Source organism: Rattus norvegicus, chromosome 7, assembly GCF_021556685.1.
Source record: "Rattus norvegicus strain SHRSP/BbbUtx chromosome 7, alternate assembly SHRSP_T2T, whole genome shotgun sequence".
Classification (NCBI taxonomy): domain Eukaryota; kingdom Metazoa; phylum Chordata; class Mammalia; order Rodentia; family Muridae; genus Rattus; species Rattus norvegicus.
The window spans coordinates 35,218,452-35,233,995 of NC_141540.1; the positions used below are offsets into that span (position 1 = coordinate 35,218,452).

General features: G+C 43.8%; 1 protein-coding gene across 2 annotated transcripts in view; it reads right to left on the reverse strand.

Annotated features, from left to right (window-relative positions):
- Positions 1 to 15,544, reverse strand: part of Apaf1 (apoptotic peptidase activating factor 1) — an 85,380-nt gene that overhangs the window by 25,212 nt on the left and 44,624 nt on the right. For both annotated transcript variants that reach the window (XM_087559173.1, NM_023979.2), the window contains 4 exons: positions 10,395 to 10,556; positions 5,904 to 6,032; positions 4,167 to 4,292; positions 665 to 784 (listed from right to left, as the gene is read on the reverse strand). In XM_087559173.1, coding sequence (XP_087415299.1) covers positions 665 to 784; positions 4,167 to 4,292; positions 5,904 to 6,032; positions 10,395 to 10,556 — 537 coding nt within the window. The remainder of the gene's footprint in view (positions 1 to 664; positions 785 to 4,166; positions 4,293 to 5,903; positions 6,033 to 10,394; positions 10,557 to 15,544) is intronic.

Here is a 15,544-nt window from a genome sequence, read left to right on the forward strand (position 1 = left end):
GCTCAAAGATACTGTTCCTATCAGAGGATCTCTGGGACTATTGTCTGAAGCCACAGGGAAATCAGCCTCAGGTAAGCTGCTTGGATCCCTAACAACATAGATATTCTAATATTATTAACACAGCCCATTCCTTCTCCAGGACTAGCAAGTATTCCAAACTCTTGAACAAATGTGTGACTAAGTGAATTAATAAGCAGGAATGACTCAGTATGTACAGTCTAGCTCCCTGCACCTCAGCTCTGATGACTAAGACTCCTCCACTTAAGATGATTTGTGTTCCTAAAGACACTATTTTCCTTTCCCTGAAAAAAAAAAAAAAAAAAAAAAAAAAAAAAAGCTTCAGTTAGTATGTTCAGTTGGAGACTGCGGTGAGCAAGTTCAAGCTTGTCTTTGTGGAGGGCCCAAGATCCTGTGCAAATCAAAAGACGTGATTGCAGACAGTCTCAAGAGAGAAACGAGGTTAAAGAAGGGGAGGTAGCACCTTAATTCTAAACTGGCATACTCAATTCTCCAAACCTCAGCCCAAGAGCCACGCAGTTACTCAGTTACCATAGGCACCTGGTAGGCTCACACAATTATGCCTGATTCTAAACCCAAAACAAACAGGAAGAAAAGGATGAGTTCACCCAAACAATGTTTCCAATACTTTTTAAATTATACTCACTTGTAGGCCTCTTATGTTGTCAACTGCAAGGACCATCATTTCGTTTTCTTGAAACACGACATCTATTTCCTGCTTTAACACAATGGCAGAGTTCTTGCACACCTTTCTTGTCTCCCAGACCTGAGTAAGAGATAAAGGAACTAAAAATAACTGTGTGCTATCAGTCATCCCTGAGATATTGTACAGACAACTTAGCCTTAAAGCAAGATAACAAATGATGAGTAACATTTAATGCAGAAGATATAAATATTCTTAGGCTACAAAACAACAATAAACATGTATTACTACATCCTATACTAAGAAATAGTTACTATTACATGAGTTGTGGGCTCTGCAGTCAAAATGTCTCGGTGAATTCTACTTTAACAACACCAACAAAAAATAAAAAAAACAAAACAAAAGAGCTGTGACATTAGGGAGCTTAGCCCAGGCTCACACCCATCTACAGTACAATACAGAGTGCACAGCAGAATATAAATCATAAGTCACTAAACAACCTGTGCTTTGGCATAGTTTTCTTTCTTTCTTTTATAAACAAGACCTTCTTGATGAGGGAAGCCGTGAGTTGATTTATATTCTAGGTCAAGTCTAGGAAGACAGTACATATAGAAGTAGTCTAGGAAGACAGTACATATAGAAGTAGTCTAGGAAGACAGTACATATAGAAGTAGTCTAGGAAGACAGTACATATAGAAGTAGTCTAGGAAGACAGTACATATAGAAGTAGTCTAGGAAGACAGTACATATAGTAGTAGCACTGGCCTTTCTGGGCTTTTCCTGCACCCAATGTTTCATGCTCTTTTCCTTTTGTGAGAATTAGTAAGTCCAACATGCACAGTACTTTACACAATGTGTGACATATAGTAACAATTATTTTGGCTATGATTTGTATAAAACACTGTATTGGATGTTACCAGCACCAACTAGTATTTCTGGATTCAAACAGCTGCATGTAATCCTAAAATATACAAATAAGTCAAGGGGCAGTGGAACATTAGACTATGGAAAAAATCATATTTATATTTTAAGTCAGATTTTGATAGGCATCAATCAAAAGTGACACAGAATTATATAACATGAAAGGAGACAGGTATTCCCCTAAACAAAGACGGCCTGAGTAGACCTTAAGATGGTGAAGGTTCTAAGTAGAAAGCCAAAAGTAAGGTTCACCAAACATAAGGAGCTACTTAAGAACAGAACAAGCAGGGTGTCTGGGAATGCTATCTATGGGAATAAACTGAAGGACAGTCTGATCGTATGGTGGAGGAGCTGGACAGCAAACTTAGAAGAGTCTATTAACTGGGATGAGCAAAGAAGCTGCTGTCTGTTTTGGAGCAAAAATGACATAATAATCCCCAACACCAATAAAACAAAATAAGAGTGAGACTGTAGTGTGTGTATTGTGTGTGTGTGTGTGTGTGTGTGTATGTGTGGTGTGTGTGTGTGTGTGAGTGTGTGGTGTGTGTGTGTATTGTGTGTGTGTGTGGTGTGTGTGGTGTGTGTGTGGTGAGTGTGTGTGTGTATATTGTGTGTGTGGTGTGTGTGTGTGGGTGTGTATGTGTGTGTGTATTGTGTGTGTGTGTGGTGTGTGTGTGTGTGTGGTGTGTGTGATGTGTGTGTGTGGTGAGTGTGTGTGTGTATATTGTGTGTGTGTGGTGTGTGTGTATTGTGTGTGTGTGTGTGGTGTGTGTGGTGTGTGTGTGTGGTGAGTGTGTGTGTGTATATTGTGTGTGTGTATGTGTGTGTGTGGGTGTGTATGTGTGTGTGTATTGTGTGTGTGGTGTGTGTGGTGTGTGTGGTGTGTGTGAGTGTGTGTGTGGTGTGTGTGTGTGTGTGTGGTGTGTGGTGTGTGTGTATGTGTGTGGTGTGTGTGTGTATTGTGTGTGTGTGTGTGATGTGTGTGGTGTGTGTGTGTGGTGAGTGTGTGTGTGTATATGGTGTGTGTGTATGTGTGTGTGGGTGTGTATGTGTGTGTGTATTGTGTGTGTGGTGTGTGTGTGTGTGTGGTGAGTGTGTGTGTGTATATTGTGTGTGTGTATGTGTGTGTGTGGTGTGTGTGAGTGTGTGTGTGGTGTGTGTGTGTGTGGTGTGTGGTGTGTGTGTGTGTGGTGTGTGGTGTGTGTGTATGTGTGTGGCGTGTGTGTGTATTGTGTGTGTGTGTGGTGTGTGTGTGTGTGGTGAGTGTGTGTGTGTATTGTGTGTGTATGTGTGTGTGTATTGTGTGTGTGTGGCGTGTGTGTGTATTGTGTGTGTGTGTGGTGTGTGTGTGTGTGTGGTGAGTGTGTGTGTATATTGTGTGTGTGTGTGTGGTGTGTGTATTGTGTGTGTGTGGTGTGTGTGTGGTATGTGTGGTGTGTGTGTGTGGTGAGTGTGTGTGTATATTGTGTGTGTGTGTATGTGTGTGTGTGGGTGTGTATGTGTGTGTATTGTGTGTGTGGTGTGTGTGTGGTGTGTGTGTGTGTGTGGTGTGTGTGTGTGTGGTGAGTGTGTGTGTGGTGTGTGGTGAGTGTGTGTGGTGAGTGTGTGGTGAGTGTGTGTGTGTGTATATTGTGTGTGTATGTGTGTGGTGTGTGTGTGTGTATTGTGTGCGTGTGTGTGTGTGGTGTGTGTGGTGTGTGTGTGTATTGTGTGTGTGTGTGGTGTGTATGTGTGTGTGTGGGTGTGTATGTGTGTGTGTATTGTGTGTGTGTGTGGTGTGTGTGTGTGGTGAGTGTGTGTGTGTATATTGTGTGTGTATGTGTGTGGTGTGTGTGTGTGTGTATTGTGTGCGTGTGTGTGTGTGGTGTGTGTGGTGTGTGTGTGTATTGTGTGTGTGTGTGGTGTGTATGTGTGTGGTGTGTGTGTGTGTGTATTGTGTGCGTGTGTGTGTGTGGTGTGTGTGGTGTGTGTGTGTATTGTGTGTGTGTGTGGTGTGTATGGTGTGTGTGTGGTGTGTGTGTGTGTGGTGAGTGTGTGTGTGGTGTGTGTGGTGTGTGTGTGTGGTGAGTGTGTGTGTGTATTGTGTGTGTGTGGTGTGTGTGTGTGGTGAGTGTGTGTGTATTGTGTGTGTGTATTGTGTGTGTGTGGTGTGTGTGGTGTGTGTGTGTGGTGTGTGTGTGTGGTGAGTGTGGTGTGTGTGTGTGGTGAGTGTGTGTGTGTGTGTGTGGTGTGTGTGTGTGTGTGACTGTGTGTGTGTGTGACTGTGTGTGTGTGTGTCCCGGCCACATCAGTGAACGGGTGAGACATGAATAATGGAAGGTGAGACACATGAGCTCAGAGAACTCTCATGTAATTATTATGAGAACCCGAGAGGAAGACGACAAGACGTCCCGGAATCCGTGCCCGGCTCAGCAGTCGCTGAGATGTCGGGATGAGGGAGACATGACTCACGGAACAGCACATTTCCAGGATACACATGCACCTAGTAGCTCTGTGTTTGACCTCCCTTAGTACTTCCCAAAACTTTTCTTTCTCTATAAATTTAGTTCAAATGTTTGAAATGAAAAATCTCAGTATTTCTCACCCTTATTGTTTGGTCATCAGAAGCTGTCAAGAACGAGGAGCCATCAGGAGAAAACATCACACCGTGGACCCAACTTAAATGTCCCCTGCAGTCAGCCACCTTTACCCGGGAGTCTATGTTCCACAACTACAGAGTAAGCAGAGAGCACAGGAAGTCACATTCACAAACACTTGAATGTGGCAAACATACCAGAAAGAACGATAATGACCCAGTGGTACTATTCTACAGATAAAGCCCCAAAACGCATTATCAAAATTTAAAACTGCATTATACATAAATGATTCATTATACAATCATAGTTTTAATAGTAAATAAACAGAAGTAACAAGAATTGCTATGTTGGTACAGGTCAGCTGATACATTTTATATTTAGTGAGCACACAGCCCTGGGTACACACACACACACACACACACACATACACACACACACACACATATTCTCTCTCTCTCTCTCTCTCTCTCTCTCTCTCTCTCTCTCTCTCTCTCTCTCTCAAAAAAAAATTATAGAGTGTTCATAAGGAAAGTACCTAAAAAGTGGTAGGAAAACTAACAGAATATACTATAAGTAGTCACATGCAAAATGAGATGAGAAAAACATTCCCCAAATAACTAAGCTCTATGATAACTGTTAAAAGAAAAAATAAAGAACATACACTATTTTCTACTTAAGAGTTAGATGTAGGAAATGCTCAAACAATAAATCGAAGCTTTTTTTTTTAATTACAAAGTCTGGGGGTGTGGTTTGGTTGGTGGCAGAAGGATCAGAAGCTCTGAGTCATCCTTGGCTACATAGTGAATATGAGCCTAGCCTGGGGTTAACCCCAGCACCAAGTGGGAGACACAGAGACCCCTGACCAGCCAGCATAGTCAAAACAGTGAGCTTCTGGTCAGTGTGAGATTGTCTCAGAGCAGTAAGAAGGCAGGGGATGGAGGAAGATGCTCTCAGGTCTCTGCATGTTCACTCTGTCAGATGTATATACCACACACACATCTACACCAAACACACACACACACACACACATCCGAGAAGGCAGCTTGTATCTATACCGCTTATGAGGTATCACATGTCTATACATGCATCAAAGTGCATGCATGAAAATTAACAAATTGTATTATTTCATACAATACATAGGTATTACTTTATATGCCAATTTTAAGACATTGGGTGGAGGGGACAAGGGAAGGGGCTCAGTGAGTAAGAGCATTTTCTCATAAGCATGCGGACCTGGGTTCAAATGCTCAATACCCATATAAAAGACCAAACATGGCTGTGTGTGCCTGTTATCCCAACAACTAGGGGCAAAAGTGGACAGACAGACTGACACACACACACTTACAGACACACAGACAGACACACAGACAGACTGACACACACACACACACACACACACACACTTACAGACACACACACACACACACACACACACACACACACACACACACACGGAAGGGGTTAAAACGAAAAGAAATGCCTCAGAAACCAATGATCATTCCACAGTTTCCTCAGTCCTAAGCACACACTAGATATTCAATAAATGCAGGCAAACGGTCTTGTCCTCCCATCATTGTACAATCACGTCTTCACTCACATTAAAATAACAAAGCTAGTCATATAATTGGCTACCCCAAGCTTCATGTTATCAGGCTATGAGGGAACACAATTTTCCGAGAAAGGCGGCCACTCTTGTCACCCTTGGATCCCTGGGGACCCAGAAGGCACTGAATTCAACTACTCACCTCCACACAGTACTGAGACAGGGCAATCACTGCCAAATGGTCGTAGGGGGAGAAGTCACAGTACTGGATGGTGCTGTGATGACCTGTGTGGATCTCAGTCAGCAGGCCACTAGTATGAATATCAAGAAGCTGTCGAAATAAAGAGATATCTATGAAAAACAAAGCATTGTAAATTATACCTGGCTGAATCTGAACTTATTTTTAAATAGATGCTCCCCTATCTCAAATATAAACTACAAGTCCTGAAATCCTATTGTTAGCTGATGGCCGCATGGATGTTGACAGCCATAAATAAGATGCAGGGACACCCTAGGCATCGTTTTAAAATATAGCTCATCTTGAAAGCTATCTTCTGTAGAAGAAAATTCATCACAGATGAGCTGGCCTGAAGAAAGCACAACCTTTGTGCGTGCACGAACGGGCCAGTCAAGTTAACAGGCAGAACAGTTCTTCTCCCTGACGCTACTGATTCAAGAGAGAAAATGCATACTCATGAGCAAAGGTGCTCAAAACAATACACAGCAAAGCCCCGCCGAAACGAAATCAGCTGAGTCAGTTCCAGTTCTCTCCAGGGCGGCCAAACTACTCCACTAGAATTAACCATAAACAGCTAATTTTTAGTAAAACAGCCTTCACTTCAATTCTTCAAAGATTATCACATATGGAGTATGTTCTTTCAATGGTTTTGTCAAACAGTAAGAGTGTATATGCTTCATATGCACATGGTAAGTTGATTCGGTCTACTTATTTAGGACTGTGGCAGAGACAGTCTTCAGGGCGAGAACAAGGGCTTCCAGTGGGAGCTACGATGAGGTTTAGTGAGTGCACAGCGCAGGGACACACACAGAGGCTCAGCAGCAAAGTAGGGAAGGCCGGAAACCAAGCACAGGAAGTCATATTTAAATGTTTCCTGGGGAAGGTTGTTCTTAAGAGTGTTGGGGGAAAGAAATGGCAAAAGTGAAATAGAAAACCATCCCAGTTGGGGAATGACAACAGAGAAAATGACCGAGGACAGGAGGAGGACAGGAGCAGAGAAAGAAGAGCAGACAAGAGTGAAGCAGACAAGAGTGGGCCGGCCACACACGGATGAGGGGTCCCAATGTCACTACCTCAGCAGGCTACACAGGATCCTCTATAGGGTAAGGGGATCCTAAGGTCTCTAATTCAGCAGGCTACTTAGGAATCTGTCTATAGGGTTTTAAAACAAGGTGTTTTATACAATATGTATTCTTTTCCTTTTCCACCAGAATAGATCTTCTGAGTGCTTTAAAATGATCTTCCCCTGGGGTTGGAAGTTTACCTTAGTGGTAGAGTGTGTGCCTAGCACTGGGTTCCATTCCCAGCACTAGCCAGGGAGAAGGAGATGCTAATCTGGAAAATGTAAATGAAGCCACCGCCTCACACCTACTTCAAAGGCTATAAAATTTTAATGAAAAATAAATAAAATTTTAAATGGAAAAATAGCGGTCAGTGCTATCGGGGATGCGGAGACACTGACAACCTCATACTCCTGCTAGTACAAATGTAAAATGGTGCCAGCCACTGTGGGAAAGTCACCCCTCCTCAAAACCATGACACAAGTTCACCGCAGCGTCCTTCACAATAGCCAAGAGGTGGGGAAAGCCGGCAGCCTGTACAGAGGAAGAAGGTGCTTTTCAAATGTAGTGACTACTCACGTACACATACGGGGGGAGGGAGGGGGAACGGGACAGGACATGGGACAGAAACAGAGAGACAGAGAGAGCAAGACTGTCTAGTTCTGATATATTCTATAACTCAAGTTAAAACAGTATGCTCAGTGAAATGAGTCAAGCATAAATAGACCGGCATTATATAACAGCACTTGTACAATTTCCAGAGCAGACAAATTCATACATCATGCTATTAGTCACCTGGGCGTGGGGACAGAGAACGGAGAATTATTAGTGGTAATGGAGTTTCTCTGTGAGTGATGGCATTTTTTAAAAACATAGAGTGGTAGCCAGGTTGTGGTGGCACATGCCTTTACCCAGCACTCAGGAGGTAGAGGCAGGGGGATCGCTAGTTTGAGGCCAGTCTGATCTACAGAACAAGTTCCAGGACAGCCAGGGCTATACAGAGACCCTCTCAAGAAAAGAAAGGCAAGGCAGGATAGCTGGATGGAGGGACGGAGAGAGGGAAGGAGAGAAGCGGGGAGGAAGGAACAGAGGGAGGGAAGACGCACGCAGTGGTAACGGTTGCGCTGTGTTACGACTATGATTATAATGCCAATGGTGTGCATTTAAAAACTGGGAACATCTTTAATTCCGGCTACTAAGGAGACTTCTGGAGTAAGAGACTGCAAGTTTGAGGCAGGCCTAGGCTACACTAGTGTGTTCAAGGCTGGCCTAAGCAATTGAGCAAGATGCTATCTCAAAGTAAAAATGAAAAAGAGCTGCGGTTGTAGCTCAATGGTAAAGTGCTTGTCTATATCTTATAAGACCCTAAATTCACAGCCTAGATATCAGAGAAAGCAAAAAACACTTTAAAATGGCAAACTGTACATTATATATATATATATATTTTTTTTTTTTTTTGGTTCTTTTTTTCGGAGCTGGGGACTGAACCCAGGGCCTTGCGCTTCCTGGGTAAGCACTCTACCACTGAGCTAAATCCCCAGCCCCTACATTATATATTTTTATTGCAACAAAAATCAAGTGTTGAATCTTCAAATTTTTACAAATTCAATTGTTTATATTCTATTTTTACAGACTTTAACATACTTAAAACAAAAGGACATGCTTTTCTTCTTAGTTTCCTGCTAGAGGGGCCTAAGTCCGCAAGTAACCAAAAAGTCAGGTTCGCAATTACTAAATCAGGAAACAAACCCATACCCAGTCCCTCGATGACTTTATATATAAATATGATGGTACCACTGACTTATAATACCTATGTGTCATGCCTTTTAAAACGAGAATTAGGGGGCTGGGGATTTAGCTCAGTGGTAAAGCGCTTGCCTAGCAAGCACAAGGCCCTGGGTTCGGTCCCCAGCTCCAAAAAAAAAAAAAAGAAAAGAAAAAAGAAAATAAAATGAGAATTAGGACAGAATGTCCATGAACTACAGGATTTGGTTCTCGCAATCCAGCTTTGAACAAACCATTGTGTCTCTCAGAGCCCAGCTTCCTGTTAGACCACAACATCATTTTAAATTACACATGTCGGGGGCTGGGGATTTAGCTCAGTGCTAATCCTTGCCTAGGAAGCGCAAGGCCCTGGGTTCGGTCCCCAGCTCCGGGAAAAAAAAAAAAAAAAAAAAAGAACCAAAAAAAAAAAAAAAATTACACATGTCGATGAGTACTCAGACCATGAAGACAGCGTGAGACCTACCATTTACTTTTTTGTCTATCTTTGTTTACTTTATGAAAATCTCGGGGTTGGGGATTTGGCTCAGTGGTAGAGCACTAGCGGGCGCAAGGTCCTGGGTTAGGTCCCCAGCTCCGGAAAAAAAAAAAAAAAAAAAAAAAGAAAGAAAAAAAAAATCTCACTGTTTCATTCAGTTCTTTTTTTTTTTTTTTTTTTTTTTTTTTTTGGTTCTTTTTTCCGGAGCTGGGGACCGAACCCAGGGCCTTGCGCTTCCTAGGCAAGCGCTCTACCACTGAGCTAAATCCCCAACCCCTCATTCAGTTCTTAAGGAGTACTTCTCTCATAAGAACCATCAAATTGTCAAAGGGATTTAAAAAATATATTCTGAGAGGCTGAAGAGATGGGCCCGGCAGTTAAGAGCACGCACGTCCTTCAGAAGGACAGAAGTTCGTTTCCCAGCGCAGGATCCCAGTCACTGTAGCTCCAGCTTCAGGGGAGCCAATGCCTCTGTCTTTAGCAGGTTCCTCCACTCTCTCATGTGCGAACACAGACGCAACCCATAGACATAACTAAAAACAACTTTAAAGGTAATTTGAAAATCACCAAAAATCAACCTATTTTAAACGTGTGTAAGTGATGAAGAAAGTATTCTCTTTTAAATAATCTTTGGGGTGGGGTCAGAAACACGTCTCAGCAGGGAAAAGCAATGGCTGCTCTTCCCGGAGGACTGGGTTTCCACTCCAAGTACACACTCATGACAGCTCACAAGCACAAGCGTCTGTAAGTACAGTTCCAGGGTATCTATCCAGCGCCCTCTTCTGGCTTCCACAGGCATCAGATATGCAGTACAGACATCTATGTAGCCAGAGCACCCATGCACATAAGATAAGAAGTTGAAAATCATAAACTGGAGGAACACTGGACTTGGCATGCCAGTCTGCTTCTGTCGTGTGCAACTTTACTATGCTGTTTCACACCGTGTGCCTCGGGAAAGTACAAAGTCTTTCTGACTAGTGTGACTGTGACCTTTCTCACAAGGCCTCCCACCCACATCCCCCAGAGAGCAGTTAGGAAGCCCACTCCACATCACAGAGCTAGACTAGAGAGGAAAAAACGTAACAGAGGTTGAAACTTTGCGTCTTCAGGGTGGGTTAAGATGGCAGGACTTACGAGGACTTTGTTTTTTGCTGCCACTATTATTCTGTCGCCATCTGCAGACCAGGAGCAACATTTCACGATCACCTCCACGTCCTCTGGTGGGTCTTCTGAACTCAGGAAGAAGCGCTTCACATTAATGCTTTTCTTCTCGTTTGCTGATCTCACATCCCAAAGCTGTTTAAAAAAAAAAAAAAAAAAAAAAACTAAAATTGCTTTACTCCCAACACACACCTCTAGAATTCCAACTAGATTAAAGGCCATGCAAACACGCTCCACCTAACGGATGTTCTTTGTAGGCCTGACTTTTTGATTAGTTTTTAAATTAAGAAATCCAGCTTCCTGCAGGAACGAAACCTAGGTCCCCTACGCACTTGTAGCAAGTGCACGGCTTGGTCTTCATGTGGGTCCCTAACAAGCACATCGGGGGCTTAGTCTCTGTTCCCTGCCACTGGATCCCCTTCCTCTACCTGCACTGCCTGAGGCTGGGCCTCAGTGGGAGAGGGTGTGCCTAATCCTGCTGGGACTCGATGTCTGAGGGTGAGGCGGTACCCAGGGGGAGCTCCCTCTTCTCTGAGGAGAAGTGGGGGGAGCAATGGAGGGAGAAATTTGCCAGAGTGGAACTGAGAGGAGAAGAGAAAGGGGACTGTGGTGTGGATGTAAAGTGAGTAAGAAAAAAAGAAAGAGAGGGAGGGAGGGAGGAAGAGAAAAAGAAAGGAACAAAGGAAGGGAGGGAGGGAGAGAGGAAGGCAGGGAAAGGAGGGAAGGAAGTGAGGAAGAAAGAAAGCTTCCATTTTGCAAAAAACAAGCAAACAAAACCCCACAGTCAGTAAAATTAAATAAAAAGTTAAGTGACCTGCACAGTTTGACACATTAGAATGCTAGTACTTTTCAGCTGAGGCAGGAGGATCAGGTGTTTGAAGCCAGCCTGGGCTACCTGAGAGCTCATCTCAAAAGAGAGAGAGAGGAAAAAAAAAAAAAAAAAAGAAAAAACTGTGAACTGGGCCTTGCAGCGTGTGGAAGAGGCTAAAGATTTGTGTGGACAGTAAGGACGGGCGTGGGAGGGACTCACAGCTGTCTGCTGCTGCCCTCTGCTGGGACAAGCCGGGGACGCACTTCACATCTCCCTCAAGTACAGCAGGAAACTGTGCTGGGCCGGGTGCCTGCTGGGCATCCAGTGATAATGAGACCCCTAAAGGAGAAACTATACTGAAAGCTACACTGGGAGGAACATGGCTTCCGCTGTGACAGCTGAGGCTTGGCAGCGCTACAGAACTAACCAGCTCTGAGGAATGGGATACGAAATACTCTAAGCCTTACTCTGGAACAGCCCCTGAAAAGATGTGCCCTCACTCTCTCAGACCTGGAGCAGTGTTCTGGCTGCCATGCCCTGGAACATGATACCCCCAAAACACTCCAAAAAAAGCTGCCAAACCCTAACACGTTCCCCTTGGGACAACTGTGTCTACACTGTGTAAAATAAAGAGGCAACAGGAACTAGCATGGCTAGCCTTCTCTGACACAGAAAGAAGGCAGGCACGATGGGTCAGTGGTCAGTGGTGGGTGAAAGCATCTGCCACCAAACCTGGTGGCCTGCATTCAATCTCTAGGACCCACATGATGAAGGGCTAGAGTAACTTGGCCAACTTGTCCTCTGACCTCCAAACATGTCATGAAACACACACACACACACACACACACACACACTAAATAAAGTAATTTCCAAGTTTTAAAAAGAAACAACCAAGTATCGGACTCTTTGGTCCTAACATTCAGAATCAATGGGAGATCATACTGTTAGTAGGACAAACTCAGGTTTAGGAACTAAAAGCAAGCTGACACAATCTAATTTTACTACACCTACCAACCCTGGATGTGCTTCTGCACCTGACTGAGCCCCTAGCAAGCAACAATAAAGTTTCACACATCAGGAGATGACTCAACCACACCACTGCATTCTGAGGAGGAGGTCACTGCACTGTACCCAGGGCCCCTGTGCACCCTAAGCCCTTGTGTGCTTTAAGTAACAATCTTTAACTAAAATGCTTTAAGATCATTTCTCTCTGAGGTCCAAAAAAACCGCATGCTTATCTACATGATATCCTACAACAAGCTTAGAAAATCCCAGAGCCTTTGGGGCATAAATAATTTTACAGCTCTTATTCTCTCAGACGGTAAAAGCCTTACAAGGCTCTGACCTTGACACTCTGTTATCTAACATCATTTTGCAGGACCTCTATTTTCCACATGTCGCTGTGCAAAGAGCCAGTGACACTGGCTTAATAGCTCTGTGGGAAAGCCACCATCAACACCATCCCTGAGTGGAGTGATGCCTGTCCCCCACTGCTAGTGACCAACATGACACAAATATTTCTTAGCTCAGGACTGTGCAGTGGCCACGCCACTGGCTGGTAAACAGAATGAGCCTGAGTCCATCAGCTGAAGACTGGTAATAAAAGTGTCTACATAGTCACCATGAAATGACGGGGAATGCAGAGACCCATGTCTGACAACGCGCTGGGAACAGTGATGTCCTAAACAAGAAAGACATTCATACCGTTCGTCCAAGGCCCAGACAACACCACAGCTGAGGGTGTGGAGAGGATGCACGGGCTAGAAGATAGGAAGATAGGCAGCAAAGCGCCATCTTCTGGGCAAGCTAGGGCTATGCTCTATCACACACTCACACCCGCTGGACTGAAACCTGAGTGGGCCCCGAGGGCTAATGAGACGGCTCGGCAGGGAAAAGCACAAAGTCTCTGGAATCCACCACAGTAGAAGGAAGCAGAGATCCAACTCCTGCAAGCTGTCCTGGGGCTCCATACTCATGCTGATCATGTACACACTCACATGCAAAAAATGACACAGACAGACAGACAGACAGACAGACAGACAGACAGACAGACAGTGTAACTTAGGAAAGGGAACCTGGAATCGGCCAGCCATAGATGGAGAAGAGGCTCAAGGGGCGAAGCCCTCACTGCTGAACTACTGATACTGAGTTTCAGAAGGAGGAGGAAACATTGCCTTTGGTTTGTAACAACTGGCAATCCACAAGCATGGTCAGTCATACACAACGTTACACATACGCATTTAAAAATAAAATCTTTAAAATAAAAAGAAGAGAAATCAATCTTGCACATAATTTTGTCATTCTGTTTATCCACTTACCACCTCCCTAACTTCACTCTCAATAACCAGACTATGGAGCACACTTTTCTCTTCCAGTATTTAAAACCCTAGGATAGGGTTAAAAGCCTAGTATAGTACCTAACACATAGTGAATGTCAAATGCACAATCTTTAAAATCTTATAAGTGAAAATACAGATTGTGTAGAGTTTTAAGCACAGATGTATAGAAAGTTACTAAAAGAAATAAAGCTTAGCTTTATTTACTTAGGTAAAAATACATTCACCTGAATGCCCTTCCCCAAACCCATGTAAAACAACAGTAAAAGGATTTTTTTTTCTTTAGCCATAACCCACAAGATAAAGAAAATGGTGAAGGGATAACAAAAGTGTGGTAAAGGCTGGAAAGAAGAAAGGTAGGTGGGCTCCTAAAACCTGAATCCTGAGCCCGCAATGGGGTATCAGCCAAACGAACTCATAGCAGGAATCTAAGTGGATCTGAAAGTGCAGGCCAGTTCCTTCTAGAAAGAGAGTCTAAATCAGAAGGGCTTTTTAAAGATCCACTGAGACCCCCTTCTCCCTCTGCAGTCCAAGAAGGACATAAACCTAAGAGTGAAGGGTCTATATGCCAGACACTACGCTTACCCCAGTTAGGGCAGGGTCAGTAACGAGGAAATGAGGACATTAGGATAAAGCACATATTCCATCTGCCGTCTCTGCCTAGATACCACGGTATGTCCCAGTGACTCTTCTCAGGACAACCAGAAAGTGGAACAACGTTCTCAGAACACTCAACATGATCAGGACAAAAGATTACCACAGGAGTTCACCCTCAAAGCATGAAAGCCGAGCCTGCAGACGGCTGGGGGGGGGGGGGGGCTGGCTCCTGACCCCTGGGCATTGTCCTCTGTCTCCACATGCACACCACGGCACCGCCACTCTCGTTCTCATGCACAAAATATTGTTTTCAAATACAAAAAGAGGAGACACAATACCACGTCAGCGTCTCGGTATTACAGTGCCACCCAGGAGCAGATAGCAAGGGATCTGATACTGAAGACAGATTTCTAAAAGGTATGCAGAAACTAAAAATGTATTCATATTGGCAAAAAGAAAAAAATATAGTCATGAAACAGCAGTGTAATATTTAAAAAAAAATCTAATTCTAAGCACAGGTACTGAAAAATCTGAGAACAAAGTTTTAAAATACTGTTGTGTTTAAAATACCAGGAAATGGAGCAAAAGAAACTTCCAGAAAGGGAAAATGATGAAAGGCGAGGGAAAAAATAAAAATCCAAAACCAAATATTCCAGAAAAAGAAAATACAGGAGAAATGAAACCGTTTGAGAAGACCCCAAAGGTGACAGATAAAACACCAAGCACACCCCCTTTCCCGCCACTGTGGCGTTCCCCAGACTCTTCTATAAGACTAAACTAAAAACAAGACCGGGTTTTACACCCTTCAGGAAAGCCAGAAGCAGAGTTAACCTGCCTCTTGACTACAGTTCTAAAAACACAAGATGAGTACATGTTTAAGACATAATATATGCTTAAAGTTAAGAATTTAAACTCTAGTTATAAAGCATTCGAAACTAACAGTATGACAAACATATAAAATGCTGCCACGGTTTAGATCTTGGAACTCTGCAAAGGGCTTAGGAACTGAAGGTGTGCTTCCCGGTCTGTGGCACAGGCACAGTAGGTTTTAGGGCAATGGTTCTCGACCTTCCCAATACTATGACCCTTTAATTCAGTTCTTCATGCTATGGTGACCCCCAACCATAAAACTATTCCCTTGCTTCTTCTCAACTGCAGTTTTGTTCCTCTGTTACTTTTGGAGACAGAGGTTTGCCACCAGGGCCATGACCCACAAGTTGAGAACCAGTGTTTTAGAGCCTCAAGGATAAGGGCCTAGAGAAGCCAAGTTAGGCCATTAACAGGTAACCCTTGAAGGGAATAGTGGGACCCCAGTTCCTTCCTATGTCCTGCTTTGCATCCGAGACACCATTAGGTAAGCAATTTCTTTCACCACACGC